The sequence below is a fragment of the Microcaecilia unicolor genome, chromosome 12 (genome assembly GCF_901765095.1).
Source record: "Microcaecilia unicolor chromosome 12, aMicUni1.1, whole genome shotgun sequence".
NCBI lineage: Eukaryota > Metazoa > Chordata > Amphibia > Gymnophiona > Siphonopidae > Microcaecilia > Microcaecilia unicolor.
The window spans coordinates 110,944,645-110,969,895 of record NC_044042.1 but is presented as its reverse complement, the minus strand read 5'-3'; the positions used below and the strand labels follow the sequence as shown (position 1 = coordinate 110,969,895).

The 25,251-nt window shown below is 45.8% G+C and overlaps 1 protein-coding gene across 1 annotated transcript in view; it reads right to left on the bottom strand.

Annotated features, from left to right (window-relative positions):
• Positions 1-25,251, bottom strand: part of LOC115481413 (alanyl-tRNA editing protein Aarsd1-like) — a 194,239-nt gene that overhangs the window by 39,555 nt on the left and 129,433 nt on the right. The window contains exon 8 of the mRNA XM_030220501.1: positions 8,702-8,861. Coding sequence (XP_030076361.1) covers positions 8,702-8,861 — 160 coding nt within the window. The remainder of the gene's footprint in view (positions 1-8,701; positions 8,862-25,251) is intronic.

Below are 25,251 nucleotides of genomic sequence, written 5' to 3'. Positions count from 1 at the left end.
TCTTCACTCAACGTGTAATTAAACTCTGGAATTCGTTTCCAGAGAATGTGGTAAATGCTGTTAGCTTAGCGGAGTTTAAAAAACGGCTTGGCCGGCTTCCTAAAGGAAAAGTCCATACACCATTATTAAATGGACTTGGGGAAAATCCACTATTTCTGGGGTAAGCAGTATAAAATGTTCTGTACTTTTTTGGGATCTTGCCAGGTATTTGTGACCTGGATTCTTCCTCTATAATATTAGCAAAATTCGCCCATTCCTCTCTGAACAGACCACCCGAACCCTCATCCACTCGCTCGTTACCTCTCGTCTTGACTATTGCAACCTACTCCTCACTGGCCTCCCGCTTAGCCACCTATCCCCCCTTCAATCTGTCCAAAATTCCGCCGCATGTCTTATCTACCGCGTGAACCGATACTCTCATATCACCCCTCTCCTCAAGTCGCTTCACTGGCTCCCAATCCGCTACCGTATACAGTTCAAGCTTCTCCTATTGACCTTCAAGTGCACTCAATCTGCAGCCCCCCATTTCCTCTCCACCCTCCTCTCCCCGTATGTTCCCACCCGTAACCTCCGCTCTCAGGACAAATCACTCCTATCTGTACCCTTCTCCACCACCGCTAACTCCAGACTCCGCCCCCTCTGCCTCGCATCACCTTATGCCTGGAACAGACTTCCCGAGCCCATATGCCATGCGCCCTCCCTGCCCATTTTCAAGTCCTTACTCAAAGCCCATCTCTTCTCCCTTGCTTTTGGCGCCTAACCACCTTCCCCATTCCTGATACCTACACTGACTACATAGTTTGTTACCTTTAGATTGTAAGCTCTCTTGAGCAGGAACTGCCCTTCCCCATGTTTAAACTTGTACAGCGCTGCGTAACCCTGGCAGCGCTATAGAAATGCTAAGTAGTAGTAGTAGGATTGGCCACTGTAGGAAACAGGATGCTGGGCTTGATGGACCTTTGGTCTTTCCCAGTATGGCAATACTTATTTACTTATTTATATTTATTTCACCTTTTTTCTAAGTACTGGAGGCATGGCATAGTGGTTTGGGGTGTGATGTGGCATCCTGGGGGTGGAAGGTTTGAGTCCCACCGAATTTCTTGTGATGCAGGGCACACTGGATCCTTCTCAATTGGGCAGCCTCTGGTAGAGTACTTGACATTAAGGAAGAGCTGCTCTGAATGTGTCCACTGAGGGCACTCTGGACAACTCTCTCCACACCCCCCCCCCCCACTTTGTTCTACAGTCTCCCTTTCCTAGGGCTTCCCTAGGGGTGTTTAGACCACAGCAGTTGTCAGTCTTGCAGATCAGGGAATGTAGACATAGTTTAGAGGCAATGACCTTTGTATGTAAATAGCTAAGAACATTTTATTTGTGAAATAAAATGAAAATACAAACAATGTTAATGGCAACAAAAATTAGTCCACGGCCTTCATTCAGGCTGCTGCCGCCCATCACGGAACTTCCTCAGTTTGTTGAGGATTTGCCCCTGTATGATTCTTGAGGCTCCCAGTTCCTGCTATACATCTAGGCAACAGGCCTGTGACCTGCTGCAGGAGCTGACCTAGGATGGATGTGAGGTTGGGTTCACAGCCGTTTCGGAGGAGAAGGGAGGCTGATATGCAGTCAGGTTACATTACGTTACACTTGTATCCCCGCTACTACTTTTCAGTTCTAAGCGGGTCACAGAGACCTGAAAAGACCTCTGGGAATTACAAGAATTGAATAATAGAAAAATTGTTACAAACAATCCTGTAATACAATTTTTTTTTTTAAATAAACATGTTTTAACCTTCCTTCTAAAAGAAAGATATGATTAGGAGAATGAGAAAATTCCAACAAAATCTTTCCAGTCTAACTACTTGAAATGCCAGCGATTTCTCAAAAAGCGTTAACCACTTCTTATCCTTAGCTGAAGGGAAAACAAAAAATATCTTCTGGCTCTGGACACAACAACAAAACAAAAATGAGAAAGAAAAGAATGCGGAACCAGACCATGTAATAGTTTAAAAAGAAAATAAGCCAGTTTAAAATTGACCCTGGCTTCAATTGGTAACCAATGTAACTTGACATAGAATGATGAAATGCTCTCGTATTTGGATAACTCAAAAATTACGCATACAGCTGTGTTCTGCATGGCCTGAAGTCTCTTCACAGCCCCTTCACACAGCCCAGATACACCAAATTACAGTAATCAAGATATGATAATATGAGGGCATGTGTTAAGTGCTCAAATTGATTTCTTTCAAAATATTTCTAAATACTGTGCAACTTTCTCAGCAGAAAAAAAGCACTGCTGCCTAATGGAGTTGTTGGTCCATCCCTTCTTCCCCCTCCAGTGGGGCATGTCCCTCCAGGGATCTTCCTCCTTCTCCTGGGTATGGCCCGGTCCATAGGTGGTCGGTGGCCCAACTGTTTGGGGAGGCTAAAGGGGGCGGGGTTAGGGGGTGGGCCAGGGGTGGAGCTTAAATCCATAATTGTCTGATAACACACAGAAAAAATAAATAAATAAAAATAAAAGTCACAATTAATACCTTTTATTAAATTTAGATATTAGATATGTATCATATGTCAAAGAATAAAGTGCTTGCTCAAAGCATATACTAACCACAATCGCTCAACTGCAAAACACTTTGCACAACTTTGTGCAAAAACACACTCAGTGTACCATAAATATTACACTGGGCAGAACCTAATACACCAATATACCACCCATACGGAAAATGCAGACTGTCAACAATATGAAACAATTCTCATGTAGAGCCACAAAACACCCTAATTCATGTTTAATATGGGATAAAATGCCATAAATAAACATTCACTTCGTGAGTTCGTTCCCTCAGAGTCCCGCCCTCAAGGAAATGATGTCAGAAGGCGGGACTCTGCGGAACGAACACGTCAGGACGAAGGGAGAGAAGACTAGGGACGGGCAGGGCGGGCTGAAATGACGTGGCCGCCGCTGGGACGAGGTAAATTAAAGATTTAAAGGGCGGCGCGGGGCAGATAGGAAGGAAGCAGAAGGGGAGGGAAGGGGAGACTCACGGTGCCGCTCACCCGCCCAAAAATTCGGGCAAACGGGCGGGCAGCCAAAACCCCTCAGGCGCCGGCTGGGGAGGCTTAGCCTCCCCAAGCCTCTTATACCGGGCGCCTATGGCCCTGTCGTGGGATGAGAGGCACCTCTCAAGAGCCAGGGTCCATGACCACCTCCTCTCAGGTCATAAGTACATAAGTAATACCACACTGGGACAGACCAAAGGGTCCATAAAGCCCAGCGTCCTGTTTCCAACAGTGGCCAATTCAGGTCACAAATACCTGGCAAGATACCAAAAAAGTTCAATACATTTTATGTTGCTTAAGCAGTGGATTTTCCCCAAGTTGTTTTAATAATTTGTTTTAATAATTTTGGATGATCTGGTGATGGATGTTAAGATATTTGAAGTAGTAGAGACATCCGGGGTATGTTTAAATGAAAGTCCTGTATGAACGCAAGCTGATTGGTCAGGCCAACCTTTGGCGTCTGACGTAATAGAGTATTTAAACCCGAGAAGCCATTTTTGTTCCAAGTTGGTCCGTTAGAGCTGTGTGCTCTCTTAGCTGAGGTGTCTGCAAAAAATGCTTTTCAAGAGAGATAAGTACTGTGAAGTTTTGCCTAGTATTATGTCTGGCTTTTAACTACATATACTCTCCGTTGTAGATTGATGCCGACCTTATGACCCTGAAGCAGGTGACGAAACGCTGACCACCATTGGTCGTGGTTGCGCTCAGTGCCAAACAATAAAGAAAAGATCGAACCCCTGGAAAGCTAAGTAGTTTTCAAGCTAAACTCCTTATAGACTTATATTCCGCATGAGAAGCAAAAAATTAAAATAGAAAAAAAGAAAAATTAAGTGCATGCAGGATATTGAACTGTTTAATAGCTCAGGGGTGTTTGCCAATAATGAAGCAGCCCAGCCCCTGAGAGCTCTGAATGTATAGAGCCGGGGGCTTCAAGAGGCAACACCTCTTTAATTCAATGATTTATTCTGTGGTCAGGATGTATGCCAGTTGTGCTTTTTCATATCTCCTTCATATTTGAGTTTGTTATATAGATCTATTAAACTATACCATACAATTGCTACAATTTTATGCAGTAGAAATTTATGTGTTGATTATATCATAAATACTGCATATTTTAAGATTAAGACAGTTGTTAGGCCTTGTGAGCACTTATGGAAAGCGTACAAATATGTCCAAATCACTGTTCTTTTTCTTCAATTACATTGGCTCCCAGTTCGGTTTAAATGCTTGTTTAAAATTTTATGGCCCCTGTTTACTAAGGCGCCGTAGGTGCACGCGCTAACGATAGAGACATCCATGGGTGTCGCACGCGCTAAAAATTAGCACATGCTAACAATAGAGACACCCATAGGAATATAATGGGTGTCTGTATTGTTAGCACGTGTTAAAAAGTGTGCTCGCCTACAGCTCAGCTTAGTAAACAGAGCCCTATGTCTGACCCACAAAGCTCTTTACCTTGGTTCCCCAGCATACCTTGCCTCTGTCGTGCAATCTTACAACCCCTCTCGTGCCCTTCGTTCTTTGGATTCTCATCGTTTGGTTCTTCCCTCTTCTAAGACAGCACATTATGAATCCACTGGATCATTTCTATTTCTTGGCCCCTACATCCCCCCTACATTCATTCAGAAATGTCTTTTATTACTCTCTACTCAAAAAAGAGCTTTTAAACCTCTATAGCAGCATGCTTGCAGTTCCACAGTGATCTGTTAGTCCCAGCAGCACACCTGCTTTAGCTATCAACCTGTATGATTGGTTCTCCGTTAGATGGTCTTTTCTTTTCCTATTTAATCTGCAATGTTTTTATTGTTAGCCACCATATCCTGTTTTCAGAAATGGCGGGGTATCAAGTATTTTAATAAACATGAACATATGCACAGCCCCTCATTTCAGAATTGAATGGTTAGTGGAAGGGGCTCCATAATTACTTGTCATTGGATATTCTGGACATTCTGATTTCATCAATGTTTTGTTATTCTTTCTTATGAAAAATCAGTAACGTGTAATGGACCTCACTGTATGTGACCCTGCTTGCATACGAGTGGTGCTGTGGTTCTGGGGTGTGTGGTGGGGAGCACTTCTTCACACTCAACTCTCCAGACTGCTTCTAATTGATCTCCATGCCCTCATGGAGAGGTTGTGGGGTGGCAGGTAGTGGTAGTGCCTGAGGCACAGGAGGACCAGGAATTCAGTCTCTGGCCACTGAAATTAGGCTCCCTCTGAAGAGACATGACTGGCCACACTGAGGAACATTCCTCCACGTATATGAACGTTTTGCACGTAGAGAAAATGTGCTGCTGTTGCCACAATGGGAACCATAAGTACATAAGTACATAAGTAATGCCATACTGGGAAAAGACCAAGGGTCCATCGAGCCCAGCATCCTGTCCACGACAGCGGCCAATCCAGGCCAAGGGCACCTGGCAAGCTTCCCAAACGTACAAACATTCTATACATGTTATTCCTGGAATTTTGGATTTTTCCAAGTCCGTTTAGTAGCGGTTTATGGACTTGTCCTTTAGGAAACCGTCCAACCCCTTTTTAAACTCTGCTAAGCTAACCGCCTTCACCACTTTCTCCGGCAACGAATTCCAGAGTTTAATTACACGTTGGGTGAAGAAAAATTTTCTCCGATTTGTTTTAAATTTACTACACTGTAGTTTCATCGCATGCCCCCTAGTCCTAGTATTTTTGGAAAGCGTGAACAGACGCTTCACATCCACCTGTTCCACTCCACTCATTATTTTATATACCTCTATCATGTCTCCCCTCAGCCGTCTCTTCTCCAAGCTGTATAGCCCTAGCCTCCTTAGTCTTTCTTCATAGGGAAGTCGTCCCATCCCCGCTATCATTTTAGTCGCCCTTCGCTGCACCTTTTCCAATTCTACTATATCTTTCTTGAGATGCGGCGACCAGAATTGAACACAATACTCAAGGTGCGGTCGCACCATGGAGCGATACAACGGCATTATAACATCCTCACACCTGTTTTCCATACCTTTCCTAATAATACCCAACATTCTATTTGCTTTCTTAGCCGCAGCAGCACACTGAGCAGAAGGTTTCAGTGTGTTATCGACGACGACACCCAGATCCCTTTCTTGGTCCATAACTCCTAACGTGGAACCTTGCATGACGTAGCTATAATTCGGGTTCTTTTTTCCCACATGCATCACCTTGCACTTGCTCACATTAAACATCATCTGCCATTTAGCCGCCCAGTCTCCCAGTCTCGTAAGGTCCTCTTGTAATTTTTCACAATCCTGTCGCGATTTAACGACTTTGAATAACTTTGTGTCATCAGCAAATTTAATTACCTCGCTAGTTACTCCCATCTCTAAATCATTTATAAATATATTAAAAAGCAGCGGTCCTAGCACAGACCCCTGAGGAACCCCACTAACTACCCTTCTCCATTGTGAATACTGCCCATTTAACCCCACTCTCTGTTTCCTATCCTTCAACCAGTTTTTAATCCACAATAGGACATTTCCTCCTATCCCATGACCCTCCAATTTCCTCTGTAGCCTTTCATGAGGTACCTTGTCAAACGCCTTTTGAAAATCCAGATACACAATATCAACCGACTCCCCTTTGTCCACATGTTTGTTCACTCCTTCAAAGAATTGAAGTAAATTGGTCAGGCAAGATTTCCCCACACAAAAGCCATGCTGACTTGGTCTCAGTAATCCACGTCCTCGGATGTGCTCTGTAATTTTGTTTTTAATAATAGCCTCTACCATTTTCCCAGGCACCGACGTCAGACTCACCGGTCTATAATTTCCCGGATCTCCCCTGGAGCCTTTTTTAAAAATGGGCGTTACATTGGCCACCCTCCAATCTTCCGGTACCACGCTCGATTTTAAGGATAAGTTGCATATCACTAGCAGTAGCTCCGCAAGCTCGTTTTTCAGTTCTATCAGTACTCTAGGATGAATACCATCCGGTCCAGGAGATTTGCTACTCTTCAGTTTGCCGAACTGCCCCATTACGTCCTCCAGGTTTACCGTGAAGTCAGTAAGTTTCTCCGACTCGTCCGCTTGAAATACCATTTCCGACACCGGTATCCCACCCAAATCTTCCTCGGTGAAGACCGAAGCAAAGAATTCATTCAGTCTCTCTGCTACGTCTTTGTCTTCCTTGATCGCCCCTTTTACCCCTCGGCCATCCAGCGGCCCAACCGATTCTTTTGCCGGCTTCCTGCTTTTAATATACCGAAAAAAATTTTTACTATGTTTTTTTGCCTCTAATGCTATCTTTTTTTCATACTCCCTCTTGGCCTTCTTAATCTGTGCCTTGCATTTGCTTTGACACTCCTTATGCTGTTTCTTGTTATTTTCAGACGGTTCCTTCTTCCATTTTCTGAAGGCGTTTCTTTTAGCCCTAATAGCTTCCTTCACCTCACTTTTCAACCAGGCCGGGTGTCTTTTGGACTTCCGTCTTTCTTTTCTAATTTGCGGAATATGTATGGCCTGGGCCTCCAGGATGGTATTTTTGAACAGCGTCCACGCCTGTTGTAAAGTTTTTACTCTCTCAGTTGCCCCCCTAAGTTTTTTTTTTACCGTTCTTCTCATTTTATCATAGTCTCCTTTTTTAAAGTTAAACGCTAACGTATTTGACTTTCTGTGTACAGTTACTTCAAGGTCGATGTCAAACCAGTACTGCCATTGCACGTTTTGCAAAAGTGTACTTCCGTTTGGCAGAGACGTTTATCTCAGGACTGACGTTTGCAGCGTGTCCTCTTTCTAAAATGTTTTTGGCGTATTTTCGAATGCCTGAACACATTTATTAATTTCTTCCATTATGGACTTAGGTTCTTATATGTTTTTTCGCCATTTGAATGTCAAATTGATATCAATAGAAATCAAACAAAATAAAACATGGAAAAGAAAATAAGATGATACCTTTTTTATTGGACATAACTTAATACATTTCTTGATTAGCTTTCGAAGGTTGCCCTTCTTCCTCAGATCGGAAATAAGCAAATGTGCTAGCTGACAGTGTATATAAGTGAAAACATTCAAGCACTACTATGACAGTCTGACAGGGTGGGAGGAGGGGGGTGGGTAGGAAGTATGCATGGGGACATCAAAGCATATCATTGATATTCTAACAGGATGGGTGTGGATAGGTGAGGGGAGGGTGATCAACAGAGACATACAGCTTTATGGTTTATAATGGGCTAGGAACCCCAGATCCTTGTTAAGTCCTTTCTGTTGGGTGTTAAAATATTCAATCATTCTGACTTCAAAGGTCTTACGTTCTTGTATGGTTTTAAAGTTACCTTTCAGGATTCTCACTGTGAAGTCATATTGAATGTCATATTGAAAATGCCCCTCCACGTGTCTACGCATAGATCTAGCATATTATGTAACCGACACTCATATTTCACAATTCCACTCACAATCCATTCAGACGGCACCCCAGCAACACCTACGGCAAACATACACACTTTCATGCCAACACACAACTTAATTTACATAAAAGGCTTTTTATGTGTGTGTATTGCCAGGTACTCGCTAAATTGGCTTTTTAGAATTACCTCTGCTTTCTGCCAATCAAGGTGAAAAAGGCCTTGAAAACACTGATTTTTGGCCCAATACAATAATCTTCATGAATCTAGCATCAAACATGTTTGTGCTCTGACCTGAGTGTTGCTGCATATGATCAAACCTCCTCCCCCAGTCCAACGTCACGTGCACCTCAGAGTCCAGATTCAGGGGCGTCTGCACAAAATGAACAGCGTCTGGCCCTTGACGGGTCACTTGCAGAACTGGGATGTCATTTAGGAATCCTCTGTCATCCGGCTACACGTGAGGGCAAAAAAAACACAAATTTGGACCCAATTATATCTGAAATTCTGCAAGATTAATCTGATCAGAGAGATTCCTGCAGAACACAAGCGAGGGCAGTAGGTATCCGTTACTGATCCATCCTTTTCTTAGGACTTATTTCAGCTTACTCATGTAAGCTCAGTATTCACGGATATGTAGATATCACAGGCAACCTCCACTGGCATAACTCGTCCCAAGACAACCTACCAGCTATGATCACCCCACTTAGAGGCATATTTTCAAAGCACTTTGGGAGGCTAAGTTCCATAGGTTTCTATGGAACTTTGGGAGGCTAAGTGGTTTGAAAATGAGCCTCTTAGTTTCCCCTCCAGCAGCCTCAGCAACCCTTTATGATACGAACGGGTCTAAAACAGTGTTTCTCAAGTCCAGTCCTGGAGTACCCCTTGCCGGTCAGGTTTTCAGGATATCTGCAATGAATATGCATAAACTTGATTTGCATACACCCGCCTCCATTATATGCAAATCTCTTTCATGACTATTCATTGTGAGGAGTGGAGGAGTGGCCTAGTGGTTAGGATGGTGGACTTTGGTCCTGGGGAACTAAGGAACTGAGTTCGATTCCCACTTCAGGCACAGGCAGCTCCTTGTGACTCTGGGCAAGTCACTTAACCCTACATTGCCCCATGTAAGCCGCATTGAGCCTGCCATGAGTGGGAAAGCGCGGGGTACAAATGTAACAAAAAAATAAATAAATAAACCTTCTCTGAATATATACAGTTCCAGGTAATCCTGTTTGCTAATACTCAAATACTGCAACCCTCTATCTCACTCTTTTCTGTTAATAACTACGGTTTACTTGCGGTTAGATGAGAAGACTCTAAATATATCTTGTATGAGCCACAATAGTTAACTAATTTTCTGGCTTGGAAACAGGTGGTTCTCTATAGTTCTTCACTCCTTAGAAGTAGATGTAAGTGGAGGAAGTGACGTCACCAGCGGAGATGGCAGCCTAAGCCAAGAGCTCCGACGAGCCCCGAGCAGAAATAATAAAACCACCTCGCTAAAACAGAGGTTTCTGAGGAAGCTGAGAGAGATAAGCAACAATAAACAGCAGTCTCGACGGATCAGCCACCCGATTCACCAGTCGAACAACAAGAACATGATTCCCCACCTTTGTTTAAGTTGGGGGACGGCCCGGGACAGGAGGAGACCACCCTGCGAGACATCGGCTCCTGGGTGAAGGAAATTCAATCAGACCTTAAGGCCATGCGCTTGGACCTCGCGGCGCTGGGGGCGGACCTGAGAGGAGAGATAGGGGCGCTCGGCGTCCGCGTGGCAGAGAATGAGGAAAGGCTGGAGGAGCAGGCCGAAGCAATACAGAGCTTAAACCGCCATACAGCTGAGTTTAAACAAGAGTCACAACAGATTTGGGACAAGCTGGAGGACTTGGAGAACCGCAGCAGAAGAAATAATATAAGGTTTAGAGGACTCCCAGAGGTTCCAACATATGCTGACTGTGAGGGGGTGGCGCAGAAGATCGCAAGTACATTGCTGACCACGATACAAATCAACAAGCAACCAGCAGAGATTCAGATTGTGCGCGCCCATCGGGCGTTGGGACCGCCAAGAGCAAATAAGCCGCGGGACCTCATTGCATGTTTTGCGGACTTTAAACTAAAAGAAAAGATCATGCAGGCGTCCCGGGCGGCATCGGATTTCAAGTTGGATTCGTATGCTGTACATTGCTATCAAGATTTAGCGGCTTGCACTTTGAAGAGGCGAGCAGAATTGAAACCCTTCACACAATTGCTACAAACTGAGGGGATCCGATACCGTTGGAGCTATCCCTTTGCTTTGCGCTTCTATAAAGACGGTAAGCTTCATCAAATACGAAACCTGGAGGAAGCAAGAGAGATATTGCCTGACGGTTCTTGCGCTAAGGAAGGGAATCCAACGCATCCATCCGCCACGGCTAAACCGCCTAAACCGCGCTGGCAAAGAGTGACAAAGGGCAAGGGACGCCTTCAGCGACAATACTCGGACCCCCGTTTAAGATCCGTGTTGGAAGCCAGTGGACAATGAGCAACAGAAAGTGGAAGAAGAGCAGGAACAAAAGAAACAATTAAAAAAAAATAAAAATAAAAACCAAAAACAGAAACAAAGAATAGCGGTTGATGTGGGAAGATCATCTACAGAATGAGACTTACAGATATGGTATCAATAGATAAATTTACTCTGTTATAAGATGTACATTTGGTTTATGGAAAGTGGTAGGTTTGTTATATTTTACAGGTTGCTGGTTTGATACTGTTCTGCGGGTGGGTTATGCTAAATATTTGTATGTGTAAAGAGGGGGGTGAGGTCTCTTTCCCAAAGGCACACCTATGCACGGGGTACAGTTGTGCCAAATAGGAGGGAAGTGGGAGAATGGGATGGGTGGGGGGAAGGGAGGTAGGAGGGACAAGCGAGGAAAATTGATGACCGCGTCTAACATAATAAGGGAGTTAATGGTGAGCTATCAGTTAGAGGGCATGAACCATAGATTATTTTGCAAGTTCTGGGGATGAGTAGAATAACATGCATGACCCTCAATGTTAAGGGACTAAATTCCCCTATAAAACGCCAGCTGCTATTTAAAGAGACGCAGCGCTTAAAGGCAGATGTATCCTTTATACAAGAAACACACTTGCTACCAGATAGGGAACATCTCTGTCAAGGGGGCAAAGGTCGACATATATATTTTGCATCTAACCACAAAGAAAAAAAGAAAAAGGGAGTCCTCATCATATTGACCAACAAGTACCCTTGGCAAGTGCAGAACGTAATAAGGGACAGGGAGGGTAGATATTTACTATTGATAGTGAGACTGGGGAATGAGACGCTTTCTTTATTAAACATATATGCTCCTAACCAACGCCAAGGCGCCTTTTATAATGAAGTATCCAAGGTACTGAGTAAGAATATCGATGGCACCTTATTAGTGGGCGGTGATTTTAACCTGACGCTGCATCCAAAGCTAGATAACTCAACAGGGGGAGTGCGATATGCTCAATCAGAAAGAGCCCAGTTGCACAAGTTCCTGGGGACTTGGCACTTAATAGATATATGGCGCCAACGACACCCACAGTCCAGGGGGTACACATACCACTCGGTGGTTCATAACTCACACTCACGCATAGATATGTGGCTGGGGCCTCCCAACATATTCTCCAAAGTAGAAGAAATATCAATACTCCCAAGAACGTGGTCAGACCATGCACCGGTTACACTGGAGTTAGAGTGGGTGGTGAGACCCCCAGAGACTCCAACGTGGCGCTTTAGCGATGAGTTGCTAGCAAACACTACGGTGATTACCCGCCTAGAAGCAGAGATAAAGGAATATTTAGCCGTTAATGACAATGGGGAGGTCACATCGCAGATATTATGGGAGGGCCTAAAAGCAGTAATCAGGGGGAAAATAATAGCGATTCAAGCACACATCAAGAAGCAAGTGAATGCACATACACAAGCCTTACACGCGGAATTGCTAGGCTTGACCTTGCAAGCTCAACAGCAACCTTTATCAAAGCACGATCAAAATCGTATACATGCTATTCAGCTAGCCTTGAGGGAACTACAGTTAGCGGACATAGCAGAACGGCTACAACAGGTCAGGCAAACACATTTCGAATTTGGTAATAGAACATCGAGATTATTAGCATATAAGCTGAAGAAGCGTGCTTTAAACTCCTATATACACACAATCCGCACAGACGAGGGGAAAATATGCACTAAACTTGAGGACATTAAGGATGTCTTTTATAAATTTTATCAGGGGTTATACCAGGCTGAAGAATTAGCAACACCGCAAGAGGCTCAGAACTATCTGAACCAGGCAAGACTTCCAAAGTTGACAGCAGGGGAAGCTGAGGCATTGTCCAACCCAATCACGTTGGAGGAGGTGCAGTGGGCCATCCGGGATCTACCGAATGGGAAGGCCCCGGGCCCCGACGGGTACACAAATAAAGATTACAAAAAGTACAGTAATCTGTTGGCCCCGGTACTGGTCCGAGTATTTAACGAAATGGACTCTCAAACAGAGCTACCGTATTCGTGGCGACTGGCAACTATAACACTTTTATTGAAGCCTGGAAAAGATCCTCAAAAATGTGGATCTTACCGCCCAATTTCTTTGCTAGGTTCAGATTATAAAATTTTCACTAAAATCCTAGCCCACCAATTACAACGGGTGATGCCGAAATTGGTCCATGCTGACCAAACGGGGTTCATAGGAGGGAGACAGACATTTGACAATATACGTAGAGCGATCCATCTCATTCATGAAGCGGGGGACACGAAGCAGCCAACACTACTAATATCACTAGACGCCGAAAAGGCGTTTGATCGGGTCCGCTGGGCGTTCATGTTTTCAGTATTGGAGCAGATGGGCATTTCTGGACAGTTCGCCTCATGGCTTGCATTGTTGTATGTCAATCCCATTGCTTCACTGCGGATTAACGGATCGAGCTCTGAGCTAATACATCTAGGGCGGGGAACCCGCCAGGGCTGCGCGCTATCCCCACTGTTGTTCGCGCTTACAATTGAGCCGCTGGCCCAACATATTAGACAACATACTGGTATATGTGGTCTGACCCTGGGCGCAGAGACCTATAAGATAATGTTGTTTGCGGACGACATTTTGCTTACACTAACTCACTCTCAGGAATCACTGCCAGGGGTAATGAAAAGCTTAGAAGAGTATGGGAGGCTATCGGGATTCCGGGTGAACATGGACAAATCAGAGATAATGGGGGTGGGCCTACCCGAGGAGCTGGAGCAGTCGCTGCGCCAGAGGTATTCATTCCGTTGGGTTACTCGATCACTGCGGTATTTGGGGATCAATCTTACAGCTAAAATAGCAGATCTCTATGAGGCGAATTTTCCTCACAAAATTCGAGAATTGTTCCAGGAATTAGAGAGGTGGGAAGGGCTGGAGCTATCATGGTTGGGACGGATATCAGCGGTAAAGATGATAGTCCTGCCAAAGACTCTATATTTACTTTTGGCACTGCCCCTGCCGATCCCCAAACAATTCTTTCGTCGCTTACATCGCAAAGTATTTGCTTACATATGGCAATATAAACCACCTAGAGTAAGGGCAGCTATCATGTTCCAACCTAAAGACAAGGGGGGCATGGGGGTACCCAATTTCATCCAATATCATCAAGCTGCACAATTACGTGTGCTGGTGGCATGGGGTTCCAACATTGTAAAGCCCTGGATACAAATTGAGAAGCATTGGTTGGGTATGGAGCAATTAGACGCTATACTATGGGCCCCGCAGAGACAATTATTAACATGTATAGGACGGGCGCCCCCGCAGTACGTTTTCCCTTACAAACTTGGAGTACCCTGCGACAGAAGTTCCTTCCAGGCAGGAAACACTTTAGGCGCATGAAGATACAGACAGCTATGGGCTGTCCTATAGGGGCAGCAGACAATGTGTTTCGAATATGGAAACAAAAGGGGTTGGTAGCTCTAAACCAAATATGGGCAGAAGGGAGTATGATACCATTCGCAGAATTGCAAGAAGAATTTGATTTGCCAGGGTCACACCTTTATCACTATACTAGAATCTGGGACTATGTACAGTAAATAGGAGGGCTAAAAGGGAACTGACCATAGAGGATACTGCCTTACAGATGGCTTTGGGAGGAGGATGTCAAAGAGGGTGTATATCTCGACTATATAGAGCGTTAGGATCATATTATAATCCACTAGTATATTACACCCAAAGGTGGGAAAAAGCTTTAAAGATAAGCTATGATACCAAAAAGTGGGATAAGGCACTGACGTATATGCTGAGTTTCCATCTCTAGTTCCCTAGTAGAAAGTGGATATAAAATGTTGTATCAATGGTATCTGACTCCTCACAAAATAGCAAAAATGTATAGGAAAGGCAACGGGTGGTGCTGGAGGGGGTGTAGGGAAATAGGCAGTGGTGTGCTGGAGCAGGCTCTCACAAGCTCTCGAGAGCCGTTTGTTAAGTTTTTAAGAATTTTGGGAGCCGGTTCTCCATGGCTACTTTAACAAATGGATCCCAAAATGTGGGCTTGGGCCCCTCCTGAATTCTCTTTTACTTTGCTGGCGAGAGAGAGCCCCCTGTTAACAATTTACCAGCACACCCCTGGAAATAGGTGATATGACTCATATATGGTGGACATGCCCCAAGGCGCAGGGGTATTGGTTGGAGCTAATTCAGACGCTAGAAAAAATCATAGGGAAACCATATGACTTTAAGGCTGAGACGTGCCTATTGCATTTTCAACCGGCAGCCATTCCATCAACAGCACATCGGCTGGCCTCGGTGTGGCTGGTCGCAGGGAAGATTGCATTGGCGTCGGCGTGGAAACAACCCACAATGCCGCCAGTGATAAAGGTGGTACATAAGATGGATTATCTCTATCAAATGTCTAAAATAACTGCAATAAAGGCAGGATGGATTATACAATTCTATAAACAATGGGACAAGTATACAGCATGGAGACTGACAGATGGCGTGGATTTGGATGCACCCAAACTTATAGTAACTCCTTAATATGGTACTAGGACAAAGCAGCACCATGTAGACATAACGGTCATTATCAATATTATGTGTAGAGGATTGAACATTCAGGAAACTGGTTCAATTGTTGTTATTAGCATATGTTCCATGTATGTTAAAAAAGTAATAAAAATACTTAAAAAAAAAAAAAAAGTAGATGTAAGCTCTGCGTAGGATATTTGTCTTAAAGGGGCCCTTTTACTAAGCTGCGCAGGTGCGTACATGTGTCCTATGCACGTCAATTTTGAACTACCACCCAGCTACCACGTGGCCTGGGCAGTAATTGCATTTTTTACACATGTCCACTAAGCACGCCGGAAATTTTCCGGCACACGGCACTAACCGAACCGAGTGCTAATCAGCATTGTATGCACATAGACCATTACCACCTGGTTAACGCGTGAGACCTTACTGCTAGGTCAATGGGTGGTGGTAAGGTCTCAGGCCCAAAATGGATACACGCCAATTTTTATTTTGACACACTCCATTTTCGCCCCCCCCCCCCCCAAAAAGGCCTTTTTTACAGGTGCGCTGAAAAATGGACCTGCATGCGTCCAATACACGCATCTACACAAGCGCAGGCCATTTTTCGGCGCACCTTAGTAAAAGGATAGCGAAGATACATACCTGTAGCAGGTATTCTCCGAGGACAGCAGGCTGATTGTTCTCACATGTGGATCGACGTCCGCGTCGGCCCGGGAATCCATTTTTCAGTGCACCTGCAGAAAAAGGCTTTTCCTGGGGACAAAAATGGTCGTGCGGCAAAATAAAATTTGGCACGTGTCCATTTTGGGCTTAGACCTTACTGCCGTCCATTGACTTAGCGGTAAGGTCTCGCGTGTTAACCAGGCTGTAATCGTCAGCGTGCGTACACCGTTGATTATCGCCCGTTTAGTGCAACATAGTAGAAAATAAAAAATATTTTCTGCCGCGCGCATCGGATGCATGTAAAAAATGAAATTACTGGCAAGAGGAAGTGACCCCGGGCTCCGCACTCCCCCACCTCTTCTAAGGCGCTATCCGTGATAAAAAAAATCCTCTCCAAGTGCCCGTTAGGGCTGCAATTTATAGGTGACCGACTCAGGAGTGTAAAATGAGCAAAAAAAGCAGTGCTCCGCAAAGAGAGAGTGAACGTCTATCTGTGAGGCAGGTGGACCGAGGCCCAGCTCGCCATGCTTCCCCTAAGCCGCAGAGACTGTCGGAGTCGGGCTCGACTTCTTCCTGCGAGGAACGCACCACTGATCCCGCCCCCATGCATGCTCTCCCGCAAGACCTGGCGAAATGCCTTGAGGTGATCCGAGCTGAAATTTTAGCATCTAAGGAAGAGATCCTGGAGCACGTGGACGCCTTAAGTGTGGACCTGAGGGAGCTGGGGGGCAGGATGGAAGCCCTAGAAGAGAGGGCGGACGAGCAGATAGAGAAAAATGATGAGGTGGACAGGCGTTTAAAAACGATGGTGGAGCAGGCTGAGGAACTTCAGTATAAACTGGACGACCTCGAGAACCGGGGGTGTAGACAAAACCTCCGGTTCCGAGGGGTCCCGGAAAATGGAGGCATGGAAGATGTTCCGGCGGTGGTGCGCGCCATATGCACACAGCTGATGGAAGACAAGCTCAATTCTACTGCAGTGGGCATCGAGAGAGCCCATAGAGCGCTGGGCAAAGCCCCAGATAATAAGCCACGAGATACTGTGGTGCGGTTTACCACATATGTCTGTAAAGACCAGATTTGGCAAAAAGCTCGACAGACCCCTAATCTGGAGTTTAAAGGGGCACGTGTGGCGATATACCAAGATCTCTCATTATTTTACCCTAAGCCAGAGGAGATCCATGAAGCCGGCTATAGAGATCCTGACCAAAGAGAAGATACCTTATCGATGGGCCTTCCCGTTTGCTATGTGCTTTGAGATCAACGGGGAGCAGCTTTGTTGTCGTAGTGTAGGAGCAGCGTGGAAAGGTCTGCATGAAGCGGGATTGGCTCCGACAGAAGTGCTACTGGTGGGGATGGCCTCCTCTATACTACACTGCACCGACCACTAGGCCAGGGACCTGCTTTCTGCTCGAATAGGACTGGCCATAACATCTGAATCTGTCATAGAGGCTGGTATGTACCGTTTCTTTCACATCTTTGGAGGGGTGGAAAGGGGTCAATGACCAATGGGGGAATAAGGGGGGGGGGGTCATGACTCGATCCTTCCAGTGGTCATTTAGGGCACCTTTTTGTGACTTAGTTGTGATAAAAAACAGGTGTAGATTAAAACTTCTTACTTTCAGCCCCAAACAGTTTTGCTTTATTTATTTATTGGGATTTATGAACCGCCTTTATGAAGAGATTCATCCAAGGCAGTGTACAGTGGGTATAGTTTAACATAAAACTTACAATTTTGTTAACAGCACAACAATAGCAAAAATGGCCAAATATAGGGGCCCTTTTACTAAGCCGCATAAGTGCCTACGAGCGCCCAACACGCGCCAATTCTGAGATACCACCTGGCTACCACACTGCCCTTGCGATAATTTTATACATGCGTCTGAAAAATATTTTTTATTTTCTGATGCACATCAAGTGGCATTTACATAAGTACATAAGTACATAAGTAGTGCCATACTGGGAAAGACCAAAGGTCCATCTAGCCCAGCATCCTGTCACCGACAGTGGCCAATCCAGGTCAAGGGCACCTGGCACGCTCCACAAACGTAAAAACATTCCAGACAAGTTATACCTAAAAATGCGGAATTTTTCCAAGTCCATTTAATAGCGGTCTATGGACTTGTCCTTTAGGAATCTATCTAACCCCTTTTTAAACTCCATCAAGCTAACCGCCCGTACCACGTTCTCCGGCAACGAATTCCAGAGTCTAATTACACGTTGGGTGAAGAAAAATTTTCTCCGATTCGTTTTAAATTTACCACACTGTAGCTTCAACTCATGCCCTCTAGTCCTAGTATTTTTGGACAGGTGTAGGTCATTACCGCCCGGTTAGCGCATGAGTCTTTACCGCTAAGTCAATCTCAGACCCAAAATGGACGTGTGGCAATTTTCATTTTGCTGCACATCCATTTTTGGCAAAAAAATTTTAAAAGGCCTTTTTTTACAGGTGCGCTGAAAAACAATTCTGCACGCACCCAAAACCTGCACCTACACTACCGCAGGCAGGGCATTTTTCTGCGCACCTTAGTAAAAGGACCCTTTACAAATAAATACAATAAATGAGGTAAACTTGAGAACAGCAAATTGAAACATAATAACAGGACTACCATGAAACAGTATCACAAATATATACATTTAACAGTACTGAAATTCAAATAACAGAAATATAATACATTTCAGCATAATACTAACGAAACATCTAATAAGCACAAAATAACATAGACATGATATTAATGCTTTTTTTTATAATACAGCTTACAATGTAGCCAAGGGGACATGATGGGTGGTACAGAGTCAGTTGGGATAAATAGATGGGTGGCTTCATTTCATTATGGCAGAAAAACTTCCAAGTTTTGGTAACGGCCAAATCCGATGCCCCTGTGATCTGGACCCAATTGCATGTGAACTCATCTTAAAAATGGGTTATATTAATAATGTTCTAGAGTTTACCCTAGTCTTTGCAAGCCAAAGAACAGGGGTTATGAGTCTAACTGAATGATGCCTGGCTCTCCATTTTTCTTGAACCCTCATCCCCGTCCCTCATTCTTGGAGACTTTAACATACACATTGACGACTCATCCGACTCTTACGCTTCTCAGTTCCTCACTCTGACATCCTCCTTCAACCTCCAGCTGAGCTCCACCACCCCTACTCACCAAACTGGCCATTGTCTTGACCTCATCCTCTCCTCTACCTGCTCACCCTCCAATTTCTGCGCCTCAGCTCTTCCTCTCTCAGATCATCACCTGATCACCTTCACAATTCATCACTCTCCCCCTCAGCCCCGCCCAACACTAACCACTACTTCCAGGAATCTCCAGGCTATCGACCCTCCCACCTTTTATCCTCTAGTATTTCTAATCTCCTCCCCTCCATCATGTCCGAGTCTGTCGACCAGGCTGTCTCTGCTTACAATACCACTCTCTCCTCTGCTCTGGAAACCCTCGCACCATCCACCCCCCGTCCCACAAGGCGTACTAATCCCCAGCCCTGGCTGACCCCTTGCATCCGATACCTTCGTTCCTACGCCCGATCTGTTGAACGCCTCTGGAGGAAATCTCGCACCCATACCGATTTCCTTCATTACAAATTCATGCTATCCTTCTTCCAGTCCTCCCTATTCCTTGCCAAACAGGACTATTACACCCAATTGACTAATTCTCTCAGCACTTAGAGAATTACACCCACAAAGGGACACTCTGCCCAGCTCACCACCGCCGAAACGGGGGAGGGGAATCAAACCAGCTCATCCCCGCGGAGCGGGGGAGGGACACCACACCCGCCGATGCGGGGGGATCGGGCTTATCCTGCAACCGCAACCGCGGGAGGAGCTGACCGACCCTAACACTGCCGAAGCGGGAGGGGTACAAAGCTACCCTACAGCCGCACGAAGCGGGAGGGAGCGCTGGCAGAATTTAGGTCTCAATCCAGCCCCGTAAAATGGAGGGGAGAGGAATGCAGCAGCTCACTGTAACACAAAATCGTCGCAATTCCTGAAGAATCCAATTGAAAAAACTTGAACACGAAGTCCTCTTGAACAGGAACTGAAGACTAAACTTGAACCTGAAAAGCAACCAGAATATAAACAGTACAGATGGAGTCACGTGATGCGGTGAGAGAGGAAGACGTGTGTCTTTGCTCTCCGAGGCCCCGCTGCCAGATTTTACCTTAAAAATCACAAAAAGCCCACGCTAATCGCCGCAACAACAGCGGAAGATCAACAACACAGCTGATGGATAAATTTGTGGAAACTGGAACAAAGGCGATGCCGGCACGCGGCGCAAAAGCGGCGAAGGACAGGGCTAAGGCGGCGGACCACGCTGAAGAGAAGGCCCCGCCACAAGGCGAACAGAACTTCACCGCATCTCAGCTAGCACAACTGACTGCCGCGGTGACACAAGCGCTGGAACCGCGTCTAGCAAAAATCTCGGCGCAGCTAGAACAGTATGATTCCCGCCTGGAGGACGCAACGAAGCGCATTGGAGAACTCGAGCGGCGAGTGTCAGACATAGAAGACGCGCAGGCCCCCCTACATAGCCAACAGCAAATCACTAAAGCGACGGTGGAAACGCTGCAGCAGAAAGTAGACGACCTAGAAAACAGGGGCAGACGGAGCAACTTACGCTTGATCGGCATCCCAGAATCAGTAAAAGACTCAGTGCTAGCAACAGTGGTTGAAAAATGGCTGACGGATGAATTCGCGTTGTCCGATCACGCTGGAGCGTTATGCCTAGAAAGAGTGCACCGAATAGGCCGTTTTCAAGATGGCCGCCAGACTCCACGTGCAGTTATCTTAAAAGTTCATAACTACCTGCACAAGCTGGAGATTTTGAGGGGATATCGCTTGAAACGAGACGATACCAAATTTGAAGGGAAAATTGTAAGAATCTTCCAAGACTATTCAGTGTCCTTACAAGATCGCAGAAAGAAGTTCACACCACTATGCCGACGGCTACAGGAGCTACAGATCCAATTCATGCTGATATACCCTGCGGTACTAAAGATTCGACAAAATGGAAAATGGAAATCATTTGATTCGGAGGCGGCTGCCAAAGATCATATATACAATCTAGAACAGAGCAGACAACAGTTGGAGGAAGGACAATCAGGAGAATGACTGGAGATCTCAGCTGGTGAGATATGATAAGAAAGCTGCTGTTGGGCACATAATACATAACGTAGACTAGGGCGCAAACACATCAGGTCTGGTGGGGGGGTCTCGGGCATAGCAGGGGCTCCTACAGATTTGCTGTCAAGAAGTTGGGGAAAGTAGATAGTTGGGGCAGAATACGGGGGGAGGGCAAGGTGGGTAGGAGGGATTCAATAATAGTTACAACTAACGCTGCAAGGTATTCTCAGGGGAGGAAAGAATCTATACAACGCAGTCTCAAGAAACAACAGAAGAGCTTTAAAGATAGGGTGGAACACACACAGAAATGGAAGAGAAAGGTCTTCGGGGCCAGGCTGGGAGCCCGGGAGCCACAGGTCAACATGTTTGCATCGGCAATAGTGGAAACTCACGGGTGGGGTGGATAAGACAAGGCTAGTATCTTGGAATGTGGGTGGCATCACATCTCCCACCAAACGAACCAAAATACTATCGGCTCTTAAAAGACACGGGGCGGGTATAGCTTGCCTACAGGAGACTAGGCTCTCAAAAGAAGAGTGCGAAAAATTGAAAAGAGGATGGGTGGGAGAGGTATTCTATTCCCCGGCAACAGGAAGAAGGGGTGGGACGGCTATCCTATTACATAAAACTTTGAAAGGAACCGCGAAAATGCTATTCAAAGATGGGGAAGGAAGAATAGTGGTAATACAGCTTAACCTGCAAGGGAAACAAATGCTTCTGATCTCAGCATATGGCCCCAACACATCTGCCAAACGTTTCTATGCGCAGCTACTAACACATTGCCACACACATGCAGGCCTCCCTGTGGTGGTTGCCGGGGACATGAACCAAGTGCTAGACCCCCTTCTAGACAGGACGAGGAAACCGAGTGCTGGAGCCACACTAGACACTTCCCTTTTAGATTCGTTCTGTCAGAAAACAGGCTTGCTAGATCCATGGAGGATATTACACGGTGAGGAGAAAGACTACACTCATACCTCCCGGGCACACCGCACCCAGTCTCGCCTGGATTATATACTAACATCCCCCGACATATTTCAGAAAGTAACAGAGGCGGTCATAGGCCCCGAAGAAATCTCTGACCATGCCTTGATATGGGTTGACTTGGAAGGAGAGGCATATTTTCGGCAGTCCCCGGGGTGGAGATTCCCGGCATACTTATACGCATCGAAAGAATTTGCAGAACATTTACATCAGCAATGGGAAGAATTTCACACACATAATCAGGCACATGTAGAGGATCCCATTTTGTATTGGTCTGCAGCCAAGGCGGTTTTGCGGGGACAGGTCATAGCGTATGTGAGCAAACGAAATAAGCGAATGGCCCAAGGCATAGTAGCTCTGGAGAGGCAGCTAAGGGAAACAAGAAAGCAGTATGCCAGACACCCCTCGCAAAACACCTATGAGCTCCTTACATCTACGAGGGTGGCATTAAACAGCTTACTCCAGGAACGAACGGCACGCTCAATGCTGTTTAGAAAATATAGATTGTTTAAATATGGAGATAAGGCAGGGGGGATGCTTGCGAGACTAGTTAAGGGCACACGAAAGACCCACTACATCGCAGCGGTACGTGGGCAAAGGGGAGAGATCATCACTAAACCAGATGAGATAGCCCAAATTTTCCAACAGCATTTTGCTACTTTATATAAGGGGGAGAAAGAGACGGGAGGCATTCAAGAAGCCATCAGAACATACCTCGATAACGCTAACATGGGGAAAATATCTCCAGAACACCTCGATCAACTTAACAAACCGATTGGTGCAAAAGAGCTCCAGAAGGCTATAGGAGCATTAAAAACGCACTCAGCACCAGGGCCCGATGGACTATCTAGTGAATTCTATAAGATGCTTAAACAAAAAATACTGGGGCCCCTGACGGAATATCTTAACGAAGTAGTGGATAATGGGCGATTCCCCTTGCATGCTAATACGGCCCTGATAAGCTTAATTCCAAAAAAAGGGAGAGACTCATTACAACCTAGCTCATATAGACCAATCTCCCTGATCAATGTGGAAGCCAAACTATTGTCAAGGATATTAGCAGACCGGCTGGCACCTCTTCTCCCACAATTGGTTAAAGAAGATCAGGCTGGATTCGTTAGGGGGCGCCAATCAGTCCTGAATGTGCGAAAATTCATATTAGCCACACTAGTAGCTCCTAACACACATTCTCAAAAATTGGCGGTGAGCCTTGATGCAGAGCGGGCATTCGACCGGGTGTCATGGCCCTTTCTGTTTGAAACATTAAAATGGATAGGCATCACGGGATGGCTACTACAGGCCGTAACAACACTATACACTGACCCCCGGGCCATGCTACTAGTTAATGGAATCCGAACAGAGGGATTTGACATTGAGAAAGGAACACGTCAAGGTTGCCCGCTATCCCCGTTACTTTTCCTGTTGACCCTAGAACCTTTGCTGAACAAGATCCGACTACATGAGGGTATACAGGGGGTCAAAATAGGACAGTATGAGATAAAGGTGTTGGCATACGCGGATGACCTGCTGTTGCTGTTGAGCACTCCCCGAACATCGTTAAAACACCTCCTAGACACTGTACACAGTTATGGCAGGCTCTCGGGCTTCCGGCTGAATCTGACAAAATCTTTGGCACTGCCCCTAGATCAGGAACTGAGGCATGAATGGGGAGAAACGTTTCCTCTGCAATGGGCAGAGGATCAGATTAAGTACCTGGGGGTAATAGTACCTGCTGATATGGGGCTCCTATACGATAAGAATGTGCTTCCAGTCCTACAAGAGACCAGACGCATGTTAAACCTGTGGAATACATGCCCACTTTCCTTATCAGGACGCATAGGATTAGTTAACATGATGATAGCCCCTAAATGGTTATACCTATTTCAGATGCTCCCATTATATTTAAGACAGAGAGAGGAAAAGGCCCTTAATAAATCGATTCAGACATTTTTATGGAGAGGGCGGAAGCCTCGGCTCCCGTTGAGTGTCATTCAGAAGCCGAGACTGCATGGGGGGATGGGCCTACTCAACATAAGATACTTGACCATAGCATGCTCGATGAGACACATTAGAGATTGGCTAACAGGACATGGAGAGTTTTCAAGCACACAAATAGAACAGGCCCTCTCACCCACAATACATTTAGGGTGGTGGCTACATGCAACGGGCAGCAGCAGAGTCAAACCCAACTTAAGAAACAATCCATTCGTCCAATCAGCAAGGGCGGCATGGAGATGGCTGTGCAGGAGACACTGGTTCGAGTGGTCTGCGACCCCCTTTTTGCCTCTGCTTCATAACCCAGATTTTACAGAGGGCACAACCTCAACGATGTTTGCCAGATGGAGGAAAAAAGGAATTCAGTATCTGTACCAGCTGTTGACAGAGGAGGGCAGAGCGCGACCATTCCGGGAACTGCAAACAGAATTCAACTTACCAGAGACTGATCAGTTTGCGCATTTGCAGATACAACACTATTTATCTGAACTGGGCTGGACCAACTTAAGCGAGGATGTACAGGACACTTTAAACACAGCATTGACACTGGGGGCCCAAAACAAAGTGCCCCTGCGATTCCATCACAGATATCTACAGGACTCCACGGAGGACATTGACTACAGAGGCAGAGCACAGAAATGGGCAATAGATCTGAACGCGGATGTGTCGGAAGAGGTATTGCAGAACTTTTTACAATTGGCATTACGCACCTCAATATATGCCAGATACTGGGAAATACAATATAAATTTGCCTTACGACTTTATATCCCACCAGCTAGGGCATTTAAGGCAGGATATGGTGGCACAGGTGCATGCCCTCATTGTGCCCAGGCATTGGTGGGACTAGGACATATGTTCTGGTCTTGCCCTCGGGTGGTGCGTTTTTGGTCCCAGCTGTTAGCGGCCGTCAAACAATACTGGAGATGCAACACAATACAGAGGCAGCCTTTATTACTCTTTGGAAAATACTGCTACACGGGACAGGCCCCACCAGGACTTAACTCCTTTCTGCACAGGGCAGTGCTGATCGGCAAGAAGATAATCCTGCTCAATTGGAGAGC